Source organism: Felis catus, chromosome B4 (assembly GCF_018350175.1).
Source record: "Felis catus isolate Fca126 chromosome B4, F.catus_Fca126_mat1.0, whole genome shotgun sequence".
Taxonomy (NCBI): Eukaryota; Metazoa; Chordata; class Mammalia; order Carnivora; family Felidae; genus Felis; species Felis catus.
In genome coordinates, this window is record NC_058374.1 from 12720313 (window position 1) to 12742403 (window position 22091).

The 22091-nt window shown below is 47.6% G+C and overlaps 1 protein-coding gene across 5 annotated transcripts in view; it reads right to left on the bottom strand.

Moving 5' to 3' along the window:
* SEPHS1 (selenophosphate synthetase 1) overlaps window positions 1-21734 on the bottom strand; it is a 30888-nt gene extending 9154 nt beyond the window's left edge. The window contains exons 1-7 of one of the 5 annotated variants that reach the window (XM_045060905.1): window positions 21510-21734; window positions 18353-18622; window positions 13466-13569; window positions 11343-11450; window positions 9953-10074; window positions 6384-6474; window positions 4058-4157 (exon numbers count right to left, since the gene is read on the bottom strand). In XM_045060905.1, coding sequence (XP_044916840.1) covers window positions 4058-4157; window positions 6384-6474; window positions 9953-10074; window positions 11343-11450; window positions 13466-13569; window positions 18353-18545 — 718 coding nt within the window. In that variant the 5' untranslated portion in view covers window positions 18546-18622; window positions 21510-21734. Of the gene's footprint in view, window positions 1-4057; window positions 4158-6383; window positions 6475-9952; window positions 10108-11342; window positions 11451-13465; window positions 13570-18352; window positions 18623-19963; window positions 20561-20646; window positions 20928-21509 lie in introns of those variants that run through there. The other 4 variants (XM_045060904.1, XM_023256354.2, XM_023256353.2 and 1 more) reach the window with 4 other exon arrangements.
* Window positions 21735-22091: the final 357 nt, after the last annotated feature.

Sequence of the window (22091 nt, forward strand, 5' to 3'; positions counted from 1 at the left end):
AACAGTAAACCACCAACCAACGATAGAAAAAAACCCTGCAAGAAAACATAAATATATTAACAGAAGCTGTCTTGGGTGGTGGGACCAGGGACGATGTTTCTTCTCTCCATTTTTCATTTTCTAAAAACTTCTATAATGAGCATATCTTTTTTTTATAGTAAAAAATACATATAAAATAAATGGAAAAATATATTACAGAAAAAATTTAAATGTGGCAGGTCATTACAAACCGTGGCGTACAAGCACCCTCAGAAGCTACGAGCACCATCTAGAAACGCCGAGGCAGCACTGACCTCTTACACGTATGGACCAGAAGCCCGGGCCGAGGAAGTTCTCTGCAGGAACCCGAATGCCCACTAGCAGCAGTCAGGGTAAGTCAGCGACAGAATGGACAATTGTACAGCGATGAAAATTAATTAAGTACAACTACATACACCAGGAATAACACTCAGGAGTGTTAAATGTGCACAAGACAGCAAGAAAAAGAGAACAGGTATGATTCAGTGAAGCAAAAAATTAAAAAACCCAACTAACTGCTTAAAGATACAAGTCTTTGTGATAAAAAGATTTTAAAATACGTGAAGGGGTGCCTGGGTGGCTCAGTCAGTTGGGCACCTGACTCTTGATTTTGATCATGATCCCAGGGTTGTGGGATTTAGCCCTGAGACGGGCTCTGAACTGAGCATGAAGCCTGCTTAAGATTCTCTCTCCCTCTCTTGCTCTAAGATTAATAATAATAATAATAACAAAAGCAAAATACATGAGAATAAACATGGGACTCAGAGCAGGAGCTGCTCCTGCGCAGGAATCTAGGAGCAGAGTGTGGGAGGGACACCTTTGGGCTTCCAAGACCACACTGTTTCTCGTACGAGACGGTGGGCACATGGGTGTTGTTCTCTTAAGCCCTGCACATATTTCATAGAATTCTTTTGCATCAACTGGACATCTCATGAAATTTTTTTTAATGTTTATTTTTGAAAGAAAGCCTGTGTGTGTGTGTGAGTGTGTGTGTGAGAGAGAGTGCGCACACACACGCATGAACGAAGTAGGGGCAGAGATCAGAGGGACAGAGAGGATCTGACGCAGGCTCTGTGCTGACAGCTAAGAGCCTGATGTGGGGCTCAAACTCACTAACTGCGAGATCATGAACTGAGCCAAAGTCAGACGCTCAATCCACTGAGCCACCCAGGTGCCCCCCAACATCTCATAAAAAATTGTAATTTAAGAAAGGGGAGAATGGCAAATGTTGGAAAAAAATAATCTGTTTTCACAGTTTTCTAAGTTAGATTATTTATTTATTTAAATGGTTATTTTTGAGGGGGGGGGAGGGAGAGAGAGAGAGGGAGAGAGAAAGAGAGAATGAGCAGGGAAGGGGCAGAGAAAGGGAGGGGGACAGAGGATCCAAAGCGGACTGTGAGCTGTCAGCACAGAGCCCAATGCAGGGCTCAGACTCACGAACTGCGAGATAATGACCTGAGCCAAAGTTGGATGTTCAACCAACTGAGCCACCCAGACACCCCAAGTTTATCAATTTTTAAGACAGAGAGAAAGGGAGAGTGCGCCCATGCATGCGAGCTGGGGAGGGGCAGAGAGAGAATCCCAAGTGCAGGCTCCATTTCAGGAACCGTGAGATCATGACCTGGGCCGAAATCAAGAGTTGGACACTTAACTGGTTGAGCCACTCAGGCGCCCCATATTGTCACATTGTGAAGTGATTCAGAGTGTCGGAAAAGCTCTTTTAAGATCCCCTGGTCAGCCCTACCATTTCTTCTTTTTTCAATAACTGAAGAGTTCATTGGCTTAAGTATCATATCCGTTTGGTGCAGTCATTTGGGGGAAACTGAAGGATTGAGGGGAGAGGACAAAGAAAGTACGTTCAAACCTGTTTCTGACTGCTTGCTCAGGGAACTTGAAGAACCAAACGAAGAGTGACTTTTGTAAGGAAACCGTTTTTGAATTTCATCTTCCAAGTTCCCGGACAGGACGCCCCACAACCCACGTCCTTACAGCGTGCAATTAATGAGGAGAAAGAACACCGGTTATTTCCAGAAAAAAGCCGTACAAATTTCCGTCACTGCCTTACGTTGATGGAATTTGTGGTACTGGAGAAAGAGCAACTTTGGAGACAGACAGATTTGGGTTTGAGAACAGCATCTGCCTGTACTTACGTACTTCCTTGCGGCCAAAGGGGAGAAATAGGATCCAATTCACAGAATTATGAAAAGGAAAATACCCATGAAGTACCAAGAAGAAAGCTAGCAGGTGGCAAAGTTAGCTCATTCGATGTAACGAGCACCCACAGTGTGCCCCGCGTTCTTCTCCGCGCTGGGGACACCACGGCAAACAAAACAAACAAAACTCTCTGCCCTCTTGGAGCTGACGTTCTAAATGCTGGTTTGCTTCCAAATCATCTGCACAGATGCTTTTCTAGAAACAGTTCCTCTGGCACATCAGAGGTTAGGACTTCAAAGACTCACGAGAAGAGCTTCCTCCTTAATTATGCACTATGCCTGGTGTTTTCTATCTGCATATGAAAGGCAGGAAAAGGGGAGAATATGATGCTTCAACTCTATGAGAAGTAATTCCCTCAGCAAGCCTTGCTGCTTTCAGGAAGGAGAATTCTGCTTCTGGAACTTTCCTGGTTTATTTTATTAATTTTTTTTCTTTTCTTTCTTTTTACCATTTATTTATTTTTGAGAGACAAACAGAGACAAGAGACAGAGCATGAGCAGAAGGGGCAGAGAGAGAGACAGAGAGAGACAGAGAGAGAGAGACAGACAGACAGACAGACAGACAGACAGAATCCAAAGCAGGCTCCAGGCTCTGAGCTGTCAGCACAGAGCCCGACACGGGGCTCAAACTCACAAACCATGAGATCATGACCTGAGCCAAAGTCGGACACTTAATCAACTGAGCCACCCAGGTGCCCCTTTCCTATTTTATTTTAATCTGCTTTTAAAACTTAGTACCAAAACATTCACTCAATTACCATGCATAGAGACTGTGAAATAGCCTCAATTTCTTACTAAATTGTTCAGAAAGGAATAGACCATAATACTACAAGCATTACAAGCAGTAGTTTCAAATCCTAGGTCCCCACTGATTAGCTGTGTGACCCTGAATGAGTTGGTAGCTACCTTGTAAGGTTGTCCTAAAAATTAAACAGGAAAGTAGGTCAAGTTCCTGATACACAATAATTACTAAATAAATGGTAACCGCTATTATTACATTTTATCAGTATTAGGAAGCTAGATGAGAAATAAAATGTAGAGGAAAAAATTATGACATGTTTATTCCTTTATACACACAAACGTGGGAATCAACAATGAGAACACCTTGAAATAATAATACTTTTTTTTTTTTTTTTTTTTTTTTTTAGAGAGCGAGAGTGCAAGCGTGAGCAGGGGAAAGGGGCAGCGGGAGAGACAGAGACAATCTTAAGCAGGCTCCACGCTCAGTGTGGAGCCAGACACGGGGCTTGACCCCACAACCCCGGGATCACGACCTGAGCCACAGTCGAGTCAGACACTCAACAGTCGGAGCCGCTCAGGCGCCCCACTAAGCCAAATACTTTCGAAAGTATGCTATATAAATTTCACTTCCATTTAATCGGGGCGCAGAGGAAGTCAATACTGCCCATAATCACAGAAATTTAGAACTAGAAGGAACAGAGAGAAAATAGAACTTCAACTCTTCTCTGCGCCTGGCACCGCTGTCACTGTGGGGGGATCTAAGCAAGAGGGGGACAGAGGTGCTGGCAGGGCCACGGCGCCCCGGACCCCAGGCGCACAGAGGAAAGTGTGCTGGAGGAAAAGCTTTCGCGCCCTCACGCCCTCGTCCGATGCAATGTTTCGCCCAGTCCTCGGTCGTCCGTTTTCTCGAATGCAAGTCACGTTTAAAATGCGTTTCTGTCAGGAACGCACAGAGTATCTGGATTCCTACGACTGACCTCTGACCCCAAACCAGGGACACACAGACGGGCCTGCAGTACTGGCCGAGACCGTACGTGGCCCACAGAGCCTACACTGTCTCCCTTCTGGCCGCCCCCGCCCCTTACCTGTTCTGTTGAGCCTGGCCATGTTCATCATTGCCTCCTGGTATGCCAACTCGACATCTTCTTGGGTGACCACCAGCTTGATCTTATTCCATTTTTCAGGCTAATGACAGGAACAGAGGTTAGGAGGAAAAAAGAGGGAAAAAACGTGATTAATCTTCTAACCACTGAAGAAGAGTGTATTTTTCCCTTTGTCACTTTCTGGCGGTTTCCCTGACCTAAATTTGTACACAAAGGTAAGTTTTCCAACTTGCTCTCGTGACTAGTGTTTCAGGGGCCCCTTCAGACAGAGAATCGTGCGATCTTTTCTGTTCTCGACCCCCAACTGCCGTGGCCCAGGCCTGCAGCGTGCCGGCCACGGAAAACCAGCAGGATGCGCCACGCACGCACACAGTCCCAGGTGCCCCTGCTTCTCCTCCCCACCTCCTCTAATAAGCTGATGGCTCGCATTTTCATACAACTACACTTTTACTGACTTCACCTAAACTCTGCATCAAGCCATCTGGGTGGACAAGACACTACGAAAACAGCTTCGGGGCGCCTGGGTGGCTCAGTCAGTTCAGTGACTCACTCTGGGTTTTGGCTTAGGTCATGGTCTCACAGTTCTTGGGATCGAGCCGCATCAGGCTCTGCGCGGACAGCGTGGAGCCCGCTTGGGATTTTGTCTCCCTCTCTCTGCCCCTCCCCCATTCATGCTCACGTGCTCGCTTGCTCTCTCTCTCTCTCAAAAATAAGCTTAAAAAAAAAAAAATAGAGAATTTGATTGCATGCACCCCAAGGACAGCGTTGGGTGACCACAGAGGAGATCACGAAGGTCAGGGGAAAAGAGGCTTCCTTTCTTCCACAGTCTGATTTCCAAAGAATCTAGCATCACGATGTGGGTTCATGACATACTACCATTACGCTCCGTTAACGGCCATCATTCAGGCATTCGTTGTCTTTAATAATATCCAACGATCTACCACCCAACGCAGTAACTGAAGTCCATCCCTGCGATCCTCCCTTGGCCCACAGCTCCCTGTCCTCCCCCAGAGGTAACAACCTCATTCTCCTGCCACACAAAGTAGCGTTCTCATACACACAGGTGCCAGGACAATATACCCTTGGGTTGCTTCTGACCTTCGTGAAAGGGTATTAGGCTGCTACGTGACCTTCACATCTTGCTTTTTTCAATTTTGAACATTAAAAAAAGGACAGGTGGTGTCAGATTGGGGGTAGGGAGCAGGCTCCCAAACCCTTCATCTTTCAGGCTCCTTTGCCTCACCTACTACCAGTAACCTTGTTGAATTCCTCAGACCTGGGTGGTCCTATGGAAAGTCACTGTGGATTGCTGGCCTGTGATGGCTTTCCAATCCGATGTACAGGTGATCATACCTGATGGGAAACCTCCCCTCATCACAGGACGGAAGGGAAAAATAACTAAAGAATGTGGCTTAGAGATTTTCTGTACTCTGCTGTATTGAGCAAGATATACTTGGCTGATAAATAACATAAAATTATTATTCCTTTTCAACTGTTTCTCAGGAATGGTAGTTCAGATGACAGTTGCAGAAACGAAAAGCATCATGTTATGTGAGACTATGCCACAACTGGATTCATTTTTGAATGGTTATGGCAAGGAGAAAATCCTAAATGCAGTATGATTATAGCTCAGCGGAAAAGTGACTCGGAATAAATAACTTCATATTCTAGATGCTTCCTCCATGAGATAAATATTTATCAATATGTTATGAGTTACTAATTATGACTCATTATAATTATAACTCATTATAACTATATTTAGTTATAACTAAATATAACTCATTTATATAAAATAAATAAAACAACCAGAAACCTCAAGACTAAAATAATTTGTCAGTAACTGTGCCCGTAGTTCTACCCCAAACACTACACTTTCTGTACACTCTCCTTTTGCTAGTGATGCTTAAGACACAAAAGATAAAGCATTTAATACGTGTAACTCTGTCTTTAACATAGGACGACGGACAGTTCCTAGAATTTCTGTAAGGATGTGGCTGATAAAACACTTCCCGGCAGTGCGACTCTTTCGAGAAGACAGAATGAAGACGTGTGGCAGATCTGCGATGTGTGCAAACACGTGCAAGGGGACGGGCTTACTTCCGGACGAGACGTGGTGCTCGCTCTGGACCAGACACCCCTTCTCGAGAAGCGAACTCCAGTGCCAGACCAGGGAGATGCGCAACCGATCGGATGTGCGAGGTGAGCGCCCTGGTCTCCAAACCAGCCGCCCCAACAAAAACTACCACGGCCCCAAACATGTGCTGCTACCCCGCCCCCCGCCCACGATGGCAAGCAGCGGTTCACTCACGATATCCAGCCACTGGTGCACGGCCACGGCCACCTGCGTCCCCAGGGGCTTCGTCAGCACAAGCACGTCCCCCGGTACTGCGTTATCTGGCCTGGAGAAGAGAACAAGGCGGGTTCCAGTCAGGGGCACAGAAGAGACGGACGCACTATCAGCAGAACAGGAGCAAGAAGAGGCTGGTGAAAACTATCTGTGCTTACTTAAATTTAAGCCAAACACCATCAGCGGAGTAGAACCTTCCAACTTAGCGCTGAGGCTGCCGCTGGACCAGAAGCAATGACAGAACTGAGGAGCGTGCAATCACCCACAGGTCCCCCCCACCCCCGAGAAGCGTCTCAAGAAGCAAATCACTTAACCTTCAGCCCCGCTTGTGTGCGATTCTCAGTACAGACCCACCGTGGTTCTGGGACAACAAGACTTCTGATACCAGGGCTGTTTTTCACAAGCACTTACGAGGTAGAGACGCAGTGGGATGTGGCTCAAATCTGCCAGTCTAACGTTTAGGCGATTTCAGCAAAGTTCTCAAACTCAGACTGTTCAACAGTAAGTTTCCTACCCGGCCCCAGACAGAATCCTTGGTTGTTCCTGGTCTGTTTTTGTTTTTTTTTAAATGTATAGACTTCTCTCTAAATTTATCTAGAGAGTGAGAGCATACACACACACACACACACACACACACACACACACACACACACACACGTGAGAGATCGGGGGAGGGGCGATAGAGAGACCCCAGCAGGCTCTGTGCTGTCAGCATGGAACCCGATGCAGGGCTTAAACTCACAAACCGTGAGATCATGACCTGAGCTGAAATCAAAAGTCTGACACATAACTGAGCCACCCCAGCGTCCCTGGCGGTTACCTCTCAAAGAGGAAAGGCAAACACTGACAACACGAGGACCGATCCCCAAGCCACACTCCTATTATGCTGCATCATCACTACAGCAGGCACCTGTGTCTTCCCGGTCACCCAGCTGCTCTATCCTCCGATGGCAGATGACGCACTCCCTCACCCACGTCAATTACAATGCCCGGGGCACAGACTTCAAGTCAACAAATAACTCCCCGACTCATCCTATGTCTCTATCCGCTGTTAGGTTTGAAAAATGTTAACTCTATTAACAGTTTACAAGAAACTCATTTTCCAAAAACCAGACCTTAAGACATAAAAGTCTTCAGCTCTGACTCAACCACACCTTAATGCTTATACGGTCTTGCACATCACAGGTTATGTGTAACCCATAAAAATTACTATCAACAAGTTACATGCAATAAAACTGACGGGTTATTTTTAAGTTTACGGGCACTATCTTATGAAATATAATCATGTGTATACTCTCATTCCTATTTTACAAGCTAAACGTACATACTGTTGACCAAAAAAAAACCCACCGAAGCTTGTTTTATTATTTTTCCTTTCTAACTGTTGCAACTGCTAAGTGCTTTTTCTACCAAAAAGCTGAAATGTGTGAGGCAGATAGACTTTCAGGGTCTTCTGTCCTCTCTATGTGGCAAGTTTGAGAACCGCCCACATAAAAGAGAGGAAAACAAAACTCTGATGTAAGTAAAAGGCAAGACCCTTCACACGAAAGCTGTCAGATAATGTGTCTAAAAGGAGCTCCAAACAATCAAAAACCGGGCAAAAGACACGAATATATGAAAAACACGCTCAACTTTACTCACGAAGAAGTAAGGTTTAGGCCACCAAACTGACTGGCAAAGAACAAGAGGTCTGTTACCAACACGTGGCCTTCCCATTCGCTGCTGCCAGAGCCTCTCTGAAGGGCAGCCTGGAGACACCCAGTGCAGATACTCCGCACGCACATTGGACCCAGCAATTCTACTATGAAATATTTCTTACCGAGAGCCACGCTCACGCAAAATGATCGGTGTGTAAGGGTACGCACCGAAGTACTATTTATAATGTCAAAATAATTGAAAATAATCTAAATGTCCACAGTAAATTGGTTAAAAATTGGAAAAAGTGGTTGCCCAGACCAGGAAGGGAAACTGGTGACAAGGAATGGGGGAGGGACTGTGCATTGTAGATCTTTCTGGATCTTTTGAATTCTGAACCGTGCGGACACGGTGCCTCATAGTATTTACTCATAAAAAAAGGGTAAACGAATGGAGTTTCAAATCCTTCAGAAAATGGGACACGGTGGCTTTTCTTAACAAGACGTCAAACGTGAAAAGTTAACAACTTGTATCAAGAGAGAATCTTTCAAAAAGAGAGAGAAAGAGGGGCGCCTAGGTGGCTCAGTCGGTTAAGTGTCCGACTTTGGCCCAGGTCATGATCTCGCGGTTCGTGAGTTGGAGCCCCATGTTGGGCTCTGTGCTGACAGCTCGGAGCCTGGAGCCTGTTTCAGATTCTGTGTCTCCCTCTCTCTCTGACCCTCCCCCATTCATGCTCTGTCCCTCTCTGTCTCAAAAATAAATAAACGTTAAGAAAAAAAATGTTTTTAAAAGAGAGAGAAAGAGAGAAGGGGAGAGAATCTTTCCCAAGATCCAGAAAAGGCCAGAAAACACAGGAAAAGATGCTCGCATTATTAGCTACCGAGGAAATGCCCATTTCACTCAGGGCTGTGTCACCTCCCACCCGCTAGGACGGCTGCCATCAAACATGCAGACAAGAACCAGGACTGGTGAGGACACGGACGTTCTCCCACGCTGCTGCTTTGGATGTAAAACGGTGCCACTGTTGGTAAAGCCGTGTGGCGGTTGCCCACGATACACAGTTACCACAGGACCCAGTAGTTCTTAGGTATACACCCGTGGGACAGGGAACGTACGTCCACACAAAAGTTCACAGCAACATCATTCATTAACACATCCATCAACTGTGAACACACCAATGTCTAACATGGGCAAATTCACAAAACAGAAAGCACATTACTGGTTTCCAGGACGGGGGGGTGGGAGGGAACTGACAGTGACCACTAATAGATACAGGATTTCTTTTGGGGGCGATCAAAACGTTCTGGTATTGGACAGCAGTGATGGACGCACAACCTTGTGAATGTGAAAAACCAATGAAGTGCATACTTTAAAAAAGTTTAATTTTACGTGGTATGAAATTTTGTTAAATAAACTGTACCTTAATGAGTAAAATCTAGGGGGTGCCTGGCTGGCTCAGTCACAAGAGTGAGTGACTCTTGATCTCGGGGTCGCGAGTTAGAGCCCCAGGTCGGGTGCAGAGATTACTTAAACAAATACGTATTTTAAAAAATCCAGAATTTTTAATAAACAGGAATAAGGCACTGATGCATGCTACAAAATGATGAATCCTAAAACCATCATGCTAATATTATGTGAAGTCACAGAAGGCAGAAGGGGAGCAGGGGGAATGTGACGGACATTGAAGGAGGGCGGGTTTCCAGCTGGGGTGACGGAACGTCCTAGATCAACTCTGGTGACGGATGCGTACCTCTGTGAACGTACCGAAGATCACTGCTTTGTGTACTCTAAATGTGTGGATTGTATGTGATGTGAATGAGCATCTCAATAAATCTTTGCCAAAAAATGAAAAAGGGGGAAGCAGGTCAGGAGACACGAAACAGAAATCAACTTACATGATAAATTCGTTGGGCTGGCAGACGGTGGTAGCCACTCCTCCCAAAACGATCCAGGGGTTTAACACCGTCTGGCCACCCGTCACAGACGTCCCTGCCTCCTCGGCTGCGTCTTTAAAACCCTGTATAATTAGGGGCATCACTTTATCCCTTTCCTACGGTTTAAAAGAACACAAATGAAAAGTCACATAATTCAGTTCAAAACGCAGGAAAGAGAATCCACCCTTGTAGTTTTAACAAAAGACTGTAGGGGCACCTGCGTGGCTCAGTCAGTTAAGTGCCCGACTTCGGCTCAGGTCATGATTTCGTAGTTCCCAAGTGTGAGCTCCGCATCGGGCTCTGTGCTGACAGCTCAGAGCGTGGAGCCTGTTCAGATTCTGTGTCTCCCTCTCTCTCTCTGCCCCTCCCCCGCTGCGCTCAGTCTGTCTCTCTCTCTCTCTCTCTCAAAAATAAATAAAAACATTAAAAAAAATTTTTTTACATAATAAAAGATTGTAAAGCCCTGAAGGAAGTCCTGGAAGCTTACAGATGGGGCAGGGAATAACAGAAAGAAATACGGAACAGTTGACATTGTAACCATTTTATCAGAAGTTAGAAGTTATTCTAGATTACAATGTGAATGAAGCCCAGATAACAGAGAATTAAAAACTAGAATATGACTGGATATACAGGTCTGCCCTAAATCTGAGCCAGCAACTTACATGGTTCCCAAGAATTCCAAGACTAGCTTAAAAAAAAAAAAAAAAAAATTCAATTAATTTAAAAAAAAAGGAAAAAAAAAAATAGAACTCTAGAGCTAGCTTAATACGCATCCACATGCCCTTCTCCAGAGCCTGTTAAAGTTATGAGCCAAGCGCATGTTGTGGGGGCTTTACTGCAAATAGGCAGGGCAAGACTTCTTTTGGGGAACAAAAATGATCTAAATGGAAATCCTCTCTGTGTCAACCAGCAGGCACTGGCAGCAAGGCCACACACACTGCTGAGTGAGCCATAAACACACACGACACCCGTCTCTTCACCATCCACATCAGCGACCCAAGCAGCAAGCAGAGGAAGGCGGCCAGCCTCCGTGCCACAAGCCGGGGGTCTGCAGGGCGGGCCCGGTCCACACGCCTGGCACGGAGGTGCTATTACTGTGGCCTAGACTTTATCAAACAAACATGACTGTCTTGGCTTCAGTCTACCTGGAAGAGAGAACGGGAAGCAGGTGGTGGAAACGAAAAGAAGAATAGGCCAGACTCTCTATTTTAATTCACGGACAGCTGCCAAAAATGAAACAGGGAGCCCGACAAGAGTAGGAAAGCTGCACTGCCTGGCCGCCTCGCTTTACAGACGAGGGACGCAGGGCGACCCGGTCAAGTGACGCCCCTGAGACAACAACACTACTTACCCTGTCCGTCATCTTATTACTGATTCCAAGGAGCATCAGCATATTGTCACATTCCGTGACCCCCATCGCGTAGAGGTCGCTGAGGACATTGGCACATGCTATCCTGCCCTGGAAGAGAGGGGAGGCATGAGCAAGGACAAGTAGGGGACTTTCCGTGTGTGCCTACAGGGCACATCCCAGAACTCGGGGACTTTCCAGGGATGTGGTGCCCGTTTTCTGTGTCCTGCATTCAGTCACAGAACCACTAGGTCGTTCCTTCAGTCTTTCTCAGACATTCCTGCAGCAGTAATTTCCATGTTCTTTCCCGTTCTAAGATATTGGGAGAAATCTGCAATTTACGTAGATGGGGAATGGGGGCTGGGGGTACACGATGGGGTGAGCGAGGCTGGAGCGGATGGTTCTGGGAGGAGAACTATAGAAGGAGAAAGTTTGAAAACAACAGTCCTAAAGCAATCTTGGAAACGGCCATGTATCCTAAACAGACGCTAAAAATATGTTGACTTTATTGGCTACAGAGAAGACGGTTTTTTACAATACAGGGAGGGAGAAATTTTGGTAGCTTCTTTTCAAGGCTCTAGAAGATAAACAGGAAAAACGTCTTGGTTGAGAAATCAAAAAATAGAAGAGACAAAAAAAACCCAAAAAACAAAACAAAACCATCCAAGCTCGAAGTCAGATTGTTTTCTGAAGAAAATAAAAAGTGTTTCCAGTGAGCTATATTATTTAATAAGGGACTTCAAAATGATTCAAAAGAAATGTGATAAGATTTTGCTCTTTTATCACCACTGGAGATTTATTAAAGAGAAGCTGTCGGGGCGCCTGGCTGGCTCAGTCAGTAGAGCATGCAACTCTTGATCTTAAAATTGTGAGTTTGATCCCCATGCTAGGTGTAGAGATGACTTAGAAATAAAACTAAAAATAAAATAAAATGACATAAATGTTAAGTTGTCACTTCTAGACAGTGAAGGAGAAAAATAACAAATTTTTCTTCTGATATAAGGACAATCAAACCCCCAAGGATTATTTCCAGCAGCTGGTTCATGGCTTGTTGAGGTTTCCTTACAACTTCCTGGCCGATCAGCCATGAGCTTAGAAGCAGCACTAGCAAGGGCCACGGGTGTTTTGCACCTTGGGGGTGTAGAGCTGCGGCAATTTTCTGTCCCTCCTGTCCTGGGCTCTCTCACGTGCTTTTAAGACATGCTGGATAAAGGATGGATTCCGGTTCTAGCACCTCTGCCTCTGGTGGCGCCTGGGGCGCGGTGCAGGTCAGGCTCAGGATTACTGCTCGAGAGAAGAGACATGCAGAGGCCAGACCAGGTTTCTAGTAAATTGCATGCGTGTCGCTGGCACCTGAGAGGTGATCTTCCTCCTCCCCGCACTTAGCTGTCTCATGGCCTAGGTCCCTATGTGTGAGGCTTGATCCCAGTGCCCATGGCACACAGGGAGGACCATTTCCTAACAATGGGACGTTCCCAGTCGCTTCATCGGCTCCTTGTCTGGTAGGGTAGGGGGTTAAAGTTGGTTAGACCAAGGGGTTGCTGGCGTAACCATGCACAGAACAAATGGAAAATATATCTAGGCAGGCCACGATCAGCAGCTAGAAACTTCAACGCAGCAGTTCGGACATGTATTCTACACAGTGGCAGCTAACACACCGAGGTGGATGGTGACCAGAATCAGAATGAATGGTCAAGAAGCTTAACTGTGGTGAGATGCTAAGCTGTTTACTTCCGGAAGGAAACATCTAGGATCAGTCCCGCTACAGAGTATGGTTAACACCTCTAAGCCTGAAACACAGGAGTGTGGAGTTGACAACGGTCAAAGAGAGAAAGAAAGAAGGAAACCACAAACATGTCAGTCAACACACATGCTGAGACAACAGGTGTTCGTGCAGACGTGCATCAGGTGCAAGAGCAGCAGAGGGCTCACCGCGTCTGCTGTGACTGCCTTCCGCAAGGTACCAAGTGTGAGCAGGGCACAGATCCACTGGCTCCACGTGCAGAAGTCAGGGCAGGGCGGGACGAGAACAAGTTGGGTGTGACAAAAACAAAATCCCCAGCCACAGCCCCAAACCCGACCAACGAGCAGTCCCAGATGTAAAAACGCACCAGGGTCAAACTCACCATCATGTAAGGGTCATCGACGATAGGATAAATGTAATCCGTGGTCTGAACCAAAGAAAGACCGCCGTGCCTCAAAGGAATGACACAAGTATCCATTCCAATGCCTGCAAAGATGAAAGTTACCATCACCCAAAAGTCAAATGGAAAAGCCGTTTCATTTCCTACCACTGGTGTTGTGAAGACGAACAGTCGTGTGCACGACACTTAAGGAACACTGCACCCTGCCAATAAAGCAGCATGTTTCCTATCAAGTAGCATTAACTGAAATAAACGTGAAACATAACTAGCTTAAGATAGAAAGTGAGAATAAAATTCGTTAGTCATGAAGACTCAACTTCTACACGGTACAATTTTTAGACTTTAACGATGCTTCAAATGGAAATTTCCCCTTCGTATTACTGTATCATGTGACTGGCACCACAGAGAATTTCCTTAAAGATGAGAAAGTGTAAGTACAACTTGGGTTGTCTTATCTATAGGTGCTTTCTGAACCGATCTTCAGGCAATAATTCTATTTTCCCCAACAGAAAATCTGTAAAATCTTTTACACACATAAAAAAAAAGTTATAGGGCACCTGGGTGGCTCGGTCGGTTGAGCATCCAACTTTGGCTCAGGTCATGATTTCGTGGTTCGTGAGTTCGAGCCCCACATCAGGCCCACAGCTATCAACTTGTCACTGGAACAGGTATTCATATTCATTGCTTCCAGTCAAGCAAGTACATACTCTGTGGTACCTAGGTGATCTGTTACGTAGGTTCCCGGAAGCATTTTTTAAGAGGAAACTTTAACATTTCATGTTATTCCTCTTGTGGAAAACTTGTAAATGTCACCTTTACTAACTTACATTATGAACAGGGAAACATACTTTGCTAAACAGGCCTGTAGGAAACATTTCCATTCATTAAGAATTGTTTCTAGGGGCTCTTTCCCGGTCTCTCTCAAAAAAAAAAAAAAAAAAAAAATTGTATCTAAATGTTTAGAAAGATAACATGGACAATTGATGATCTAATTAGAAATAATTCCCTTTTACTCAAATCAGTTTAGAAATGATGAAGACTGGGCTGCCGTAGGCTACCTTTCTTTGAAAATCACCTGTAATGCAGGTGTTCTCAAATTCAGACTGGCCTTCCCACCAAGTAAGCCGAATACCGAGTGCTTTCCTATGCGTCTCTCCAAAGGATGCCCTCCAGGCCTCTTGGGATTATTTCAATTTTGTGGCGAACAGCCGAAGGCAGAGAAAGAGTCAGGATGAAACAGCAAAGGACACAAGCGCACAGTAGGCACCCTCGCAATTCAGAATTCCAAATCAGAATTCCAAACGGAAGGAGAACAAGTCCTGTCTCTATCATGCTGAAGTGAACACACCTGTACCTTTCATGTTTTGCTTGAGCAACACTGCTGAGGCACAGCGAACCCAGATCCACAACGGCAAAATACCCAACAGAGGCCGACTCATAGGGCACCTTACTTCCCCTGGCCTTGACCCCTTATTACGAATGCAAAAACAAAACCAGGTTTAATAAAAAGTCACAGGCTCATCGAAGACGGGCTGATTTTCTGCAAAGCAGTGTCTGGATGGCAAGTCTCACAGATCTGTGACAATGGAGCAGGCTGCCCAGGTAGTGAGTGATCCCCAGCGGGAGGTCAGACCCTGCAGGGAAATGCACGGAAGTTCATCCCCGGCAATTTCACCTGAGGGCGGCTGTTGAGCAGGTAAGTGCCAAGGTGAAGAACCACAATTTAACTCATATTGAGTCTCCCTAAATTGGTAACGCCAACAATAGGTTATTCTGAGAATGTTACTATTTGCTTTAGAAAAGAGTGAAACACTGTTTTCTTCGGGGTTTTCATGTAAACTACAGGACTCCTGAAATAGACTGAATGCAGTTGCTGAATGTTAGCTTTCAATGTTTCTAATCTTGTTAATCCTAAATTTGAATTAAATAAATTTGAGGGGCGACTGGGTGGCTCAGTCGGTTGAGCATCATCTGACTCTGGCTCAGGTCGTGGTCTGGTGGTTTGTGGGTTCAAGCCCGTGTCCTGCTCCCGTGCTGACAGCTAAGAGCCTGGAGCCTGCTTCGGATTCTGTCTCTCCCCCTCTCTCTGCTCCTCCCCTGCTCACGCTCTGTCTTTCTCACTCTCAAAAGTATATAAACATTACAAATAAATAAATAAATACATAAATTAGATTTGTGAAGAACTTATTTCTACTTATATGCAGCATCAGAGCATTCGGAGTGGTGACTCTTGAGCCTGTGTACCAAAAAACCCAACATTTCATTAGTAACGTTTCAGATCAACTATATTTACATGATGTTTTTTATATACAATGCATTAGGTTAAATCAAATATGTTAGAATTAATTTCTTCTGACGCTCTGTTTTAAAGATTCAGAAATTTGAAATTATACATGTGGCTCACATCACATTTCTTTTGGACAGCACCAGTCCGGTCCGTGGTGATTGGGGGAGAGAGGGACAGTCCAGGGAGAGGGCAAGCGGTAACAGAGGAAATTGCCACAGAGTGGAGGAAGCCTCAAATACCAGAATGAGTGGTGCAGATTTAATTATCAGTGGATGCTGGAGAATTCTAAGCTCTCAGCAAGACTGAAGCCGTCAAGAAAAAATAACCCAATGATCACACCATCACCACTGCCAGCAGTGATCAATACTCGATAGCTCGTAAGTACCAGGCAAGAAACACTGATTTTAACATTTCTTTAGTTAGAATACATCTAAATAAACATGTGTACATTTAACAACTGTTACATCTTAGAACCCGGGAAGTAGGACACTCTAGCTTGGAAACAGATAGGGGTGCCTGGGTGGCTCAGTTGGATAAGCTACCAACTTCGGCTCAGGCATGATCTCATAGTCTGTGAGTTTGAGCCCCACATCGGGCTCTGTGCTGACAGATCGGAGCCTGGAGCCTGCTTCGGATTCTGTCTCCCTCTCCCTCACTCTTGCTCATGCTCTCTCTCTCCTTCTCAAAAATAAACATTAAAAAAAATTTAGAAACAGATACACACGGTACATATACACACACATATAATTTCTGGTACTTCCAACAATTACAAACAGTTCATCTTACAGACTGGGAAACTGTCACTCAGAAGGGTAAGACCGTGCACAGATTACTATTAGTGACAAGTAAGTGACTGTTGTCAGGATATGAATCTACATCCAATTCCAAAGCAAAGTTGTTGCTATCTGGATATACCACTTCTGTACAAGGTTCTAACACTATGCTTTCTTCAGCGTCCCTTTGTTTGCAACCTGGGGTCCATGTACCCCTAGAGAACACCGTGAACGCTACATTTTGTGGGTGTGCATTTTTCTGGGAAAGGGTCATGGCTTCCAATGACTTCTCAAGAGCCCTGTGTGACTAGACTCCTTTGCTACCGTGTTCTGGTAACAGATTTTTCTACCTCTCCCCTTGCTGCTGACATCTGTCCCCGATGCCACTGCTAGGTTGCAGCTGGTGCAGCCCCTCTCCTCACTTCAAACACGCCGGTCTCAGAGACCCGAGGGCAAACAGGACGGTGGGCGGAGGAATCAGAGGACGCGGACTCCAGGTCCTGACCCTCACCGAGTGACACGGAATGACTTACTCGACCCTCCCCGGCATCACGGGGCTGAGGGAAGGAGCGAATGATGTGACCCATTTTCAAAATGCTTCACCGCGCACGGCATGCTCAGCGAGGTCCACAGGGAAGTCAGAAAGAGGCGTTACTACTTTACACGTAAGGTTTTTATTGCATCTCCTTTTGCCCATTTGGCAGCGTCCTTCTCTCGACCACGTTATCTGACAGCTTTCTCGGTATATTCTTATTGCCTGACAAGTATGCCGACAGCCGATCCAGCTCACTCCCGTGGTATTTCTCCCGGCTTCCACACCAGCTAGACGACAGTGGTTTTCGCACTGAACTCCTTCCTGGGAGCCAGCCCCGTGGCCCCTAGAGTGTGGGGTGTGAGTTTTCCTCTCTCCCCACCAAAGCGGCTCAGCTTTGATATATTCTTTGGGGAAGAAAGGAGGATCTCGGGTTGGAGGACAGAACTACACAATAAGACAACGGGTGAAAGTAAACGAAATGAAAACCTTCTGTAAGAAAGCTGATCAAGTCGAATACCACGACTACCAAGCACCCAAACTCCTGGAATACATGCCAAACACTCAAAAGGCAAAGCGATCACGGTGTTTCGCCACGTCTTTAGCGCACCACATGATAAAGGCTAACACGTTCCAACAGCCTAGAATTTCTTTCTGAGCTCTGTGTTTGGGAAGAGGCAAACCACTAAAAAAGGAATTTAGTAAAGAAGGAAAACCACGCTCTCGATGCCAGATGACGTCCCAGGGTCAAGGACAGCTTCAGTCTTCTCCCTCCTCCCCACAGGAGCTCGGCAAACAGTGCATATTGCAAAGGAACCCCAATTCCTCCCCAACCCAGTCACTGCCCCCAAAGCACCGCACGATGACGCACAGACACACCTTTCTTTCCTAAGGCAGAGAAGAGAACGCAGGCATTTTAAGGAAAGTTTTAGGACAGAGGCATAAAGGAGTTTCTGCTTAACCCTCAGCTAACTACAAAATTCGATTTAGCAAGAAACACTTTCACTGTAACAGAATTGTCTCAATTGCACACTTAATAGCTTAAAAAAATGGCTACAGCACATTCCTTGGTGCTTTTCAAGTATTTCCTCCAAATAAGCTACAATAATGTCATAGCTATCACTGCTTTGCTCTTCGGATCCTTGCAGAAATTAGATTTAAAAAAAAAAGAAGGCGGCAACATGGGAGGACAGAAATTTGGCTTTTGACCCACTGACTACAACTGCAGCCAAGACGCTGTACTTGGGGAAGTATAAAGGGAAGAAGGGCTCACGTACCAAGTCTTGGCATCACTGCTCCCAGAAATTGCTCATCTTCTTGGAAGTGGTTCTCTTGTAAGGATTCCAGCAGTTTCTGCAGGACATCTTGGGGCACTTTGCAGCCAGTGCCCTTGAGTTCAGTGAATCTGGTTAGCCGGAAGCTCTTGTCCAATTCATAACTTTCCGGGTTAAAGGACTCCCGCGTAGACATGGTTCTTGGGCACACACACCTCACAGCTGGGCTCCTCCCCTCCCGCTCCTAGCCGCCTGGTTTCTTTACAGATCCACCTAGGCATCACCAAAACACAAAGACACCATTACAAGAATGCTCACCAGTATTTTGCTAAGAATCAAGTGAACACAAGACGGTGGCGAGCATGGAAAGAGGTGAAATCATCCAGACCAGGGATATGCCGATTTGAGGCCCCAACAGTTCATTATAGTGATGCAGAAGCCCGAAGAACTCATTTAAGAGACTGGCTGGACCATCAGACATCTTCCAGGGAAGGTCTGAGGTCTGTGTTGCTGTAACTGGGGCTCTGACGGGCAGCCAGGACGCCTCCCCTGAAGAAGGCACTACGGGCCAGCTGGCACGTGACACAAGGCCATCTTGAGCAGTAAGTCTCACAGGCTCTTCTGGCGGCCAACATCATGAGAAGACTTCTAGTCACTTCATCTGTCAGCCTAGAAGCACTACGGTTTAGAAATCAAGAAGTCACGGCTAAAGTGACTTCTCTAGAAAACCTTTTAACATCTTCTGCTGTCCCCCACAGAAAAATAAAATGCCCATTAGACACGCTGCAGGAAAAGGATGCTGACGGAAACGCATTTGATGAAACCCTTCGTGATGCTCGATTCGCTTTTAGAAAAAAGCGTGTTTTCACTCTGAGCCAGAAGGACAACGTGATCCCAAACTAAGGAAGCCTCACTAAAGAACAGAACTTGAAAGAAAAGTGGAACGGCTGTTTAACACACCAAGATTAATTTTCTCCAAGAGAGCGGTGGAAAGCTTTCTAACGTTTTAATGCAGTGCTCTTTCCTAGAAAGCAAACATCCCACCCAACGAACCAGTACCCACACATCATTGAGAAAATATGCTTGCTCCTGGTCGTCACCGCTTCGTGGCAGAACTAAAATGAAAAAAATCACACTGCACGAAATCCCTAGCATTAACGTACTTGGTATCACTGGAAGTTTCTAGAGCAAGCCCTTCTAAGTCTGAGGTCTCAGAGGTACAACCAGAATCTTACATGCACTCCCCAGGTTTATGAACCTCCAGATTGATACTTCACTGGGCACAGAATTACAGACACCCCAAATTTCAGGGTCAGTTTCCCCTATAAAATTTACGATGAAGAACAGGATTCCCATTTATAGAGTTTTCCATCCCCTGGCAACCACATCACTCATTTAAAATTAATCTCCCTCTCTCACACACAAAACAAATAAATAAAATAAATCTCAGAAAGCCCGAGTTTGGGCGGTAATCCAAACTGTCTTTACAAAAACATCTTTGGGGTGAGCAATCATTTCAGTTTGAAACGTACAACCGAACAGGAGTAAGTCTTCAAATACTCCAAGAAAACAACCCATCCAAGAGAAGGGTGGCAGGAGAGCAAAGGAAATTACCTAGAGGGGAATTCTGAAGCCATTTTAGAGTTAGGAAAAGTCCAATAGCACTTTGACTTGCTAGAGTTTGGAACAAAACAGTCCTTTCCTCACAAACCGCCTCGCATTTAACACCGCCTCACTCCTACCAGGAGAAAAAAAAAAAAAAAAATCTAACTCACGAGGCATCCAGTTATTTCCTACCTCCAAGCCTAACCCCCACCCCCCAAAAAAGAGGCGGGGAACTGGGGGCACTAACCATCTTTCAAACATAACTTCTACCTTCCCTGATTTTTAAGAAGAAAAATGTCTAAAACACCTTAAGTCCAAAAGCACTCTGAAGTTTTAAAATTCCAAACGGAACGAGGGATACACATCACACATCCAAACCTTGCAAACTTACAGGTTTTGGAGGGTGGGTGTGAGAAAACGGGGGGTGGGGGGAGATGTGCTCGGGGAAATCGTAATTAATGGGGGGGAGCAAATTTGCATAATAAGAGAGCTTCAACTCCAACCCCAAAGCTGCATGTTTACACCTTTAAAACAATGATATGAATATTTAAAGACAACGGTTAACCCTTTCCTTCTCGGCCACCTTTGAATTTTTTTTTTTTTTTTTCACCGAGAGCGCCAAGCGGGCCGCACAGCTCGGGGAGCACGGTAAGCGGGGACGGGAGAGGGTGCAGCCGCAGCCCCATACCTACCTCCCTACCCCCAAGCCCCTAAGCCCAGCAAAGAAACAATGGGGTGGGCTCCGGGCCCGGCGCGCGGGGACCGGGCTCTCTCCATGCAGCACGCGTCCAGGAGGCAGCCGGAGCGCCGAGGCCGGCACGCGGGGACACCTTAAATCTCAGGCTGCCGCCTTTAAAGGCAGACCCGGCCTGGGCTCTTTGTGCGGCGCGGCGCGGCGGGCTGGCCGCGTCCGGGCGGAGGCAGCGCGGCGGCGCCGCCGGCTGGGCCATGCCAGCCCGATCTCCCCGGCGGCGGCGGCGGCGGGAACCGCAGGGAAGGCGCGAGGCGCGCACGGCCAACCGGCCGCGGCGGGGCGGGCGCGAGCGCGGCGGGACCCCGGCCCGCGGGGCCGGCCCGGTCGGGGCGCCCAGGGTCAGGCGGCGCCCGCGGGCCGGAGGGCGCGCGCGTGGGGGCGGGGAGGGCCCCGGAGGCGCCGCGCGCCGCGCCCGGGGACCGGGCTGGGTTCTCCCGCCGCGCGCGCGGGCCGCCGCCGCCGCCGCACAAAAATGTCGGCGGGCGAAAAAATTAACCCCTGCGTCGCCGCCGCCGCCCTCCCCCTCCACTCCTCCCCCGCCCTCTCCTCCCTCCCTCCTTCCCCGGCTCCGCGCGGCGGCGGCGGCGGCGGCGGCGCGGGCGGTGCTTCTTTTTTAAAGCGGCCCCACCAAGCCCTGGCTCTGCCCCTCTCCAGGCAGCGCTGGAGAGCGCCGGCCGTGCGCGGCTCCCGGCGGGCCCGGGCGGCCCGGAGGGGGATCTGCACGGCCGCCATGGGCCTGCGGACGAATATTCCCCTTTAAGCCTGGCGTCGCGCCCCCCCCTCCCCAAGCCAGGCGCTTACCGGTTCGCTTTGCGCCCTCCTCCTCCTCCCGAAAACGGGACTCCGGCGCTCCCACAATGCACCGGGCGCGGCCGGGCTCCCTTAAGCGTCGCCTGAATAAAAATGCCGCTCCCGGCGGCGGCGGCGCGGAGGGCGGGAGGGCCCGGGCCGCGCCTGGGCGCCGCGGGGGCTCGGCCTGGCTCGGCGGGCCCCTGCCGGGAACCGGGCCGCCGCGCTCCGCCGTGCGCCGCGCGCGAGGGGCCTTTAAGGGCCGGCTACCGCCCTTTAAGAGGCGGCGGGCCGCGGCCGGAGCGTCTCGGTGGCTGCGTGCGGCCCGGGAAGGGGGCGGGGGCGATGTGCAGGCCCGAGCGCGGCAATGATTGGTCTCGGGGGAGGGGTGGGGGGTTGCAAACCCGAGGAGCGGTGGCATCCGTTGCATGATGCAAAAAGGATTGATTTCAAAAGTTGCGAGTTGCATTGGCAGCAGCCTTTGGCGCCCGGGCCACCTACTTTTCCTCGACCCGCCGGAAGGGCCGGGAATGTTTTCCAAAACCTGGCCGGGCTCCACCGCGCTACACCCTGCGGGACGCTGTACCTGCTCCC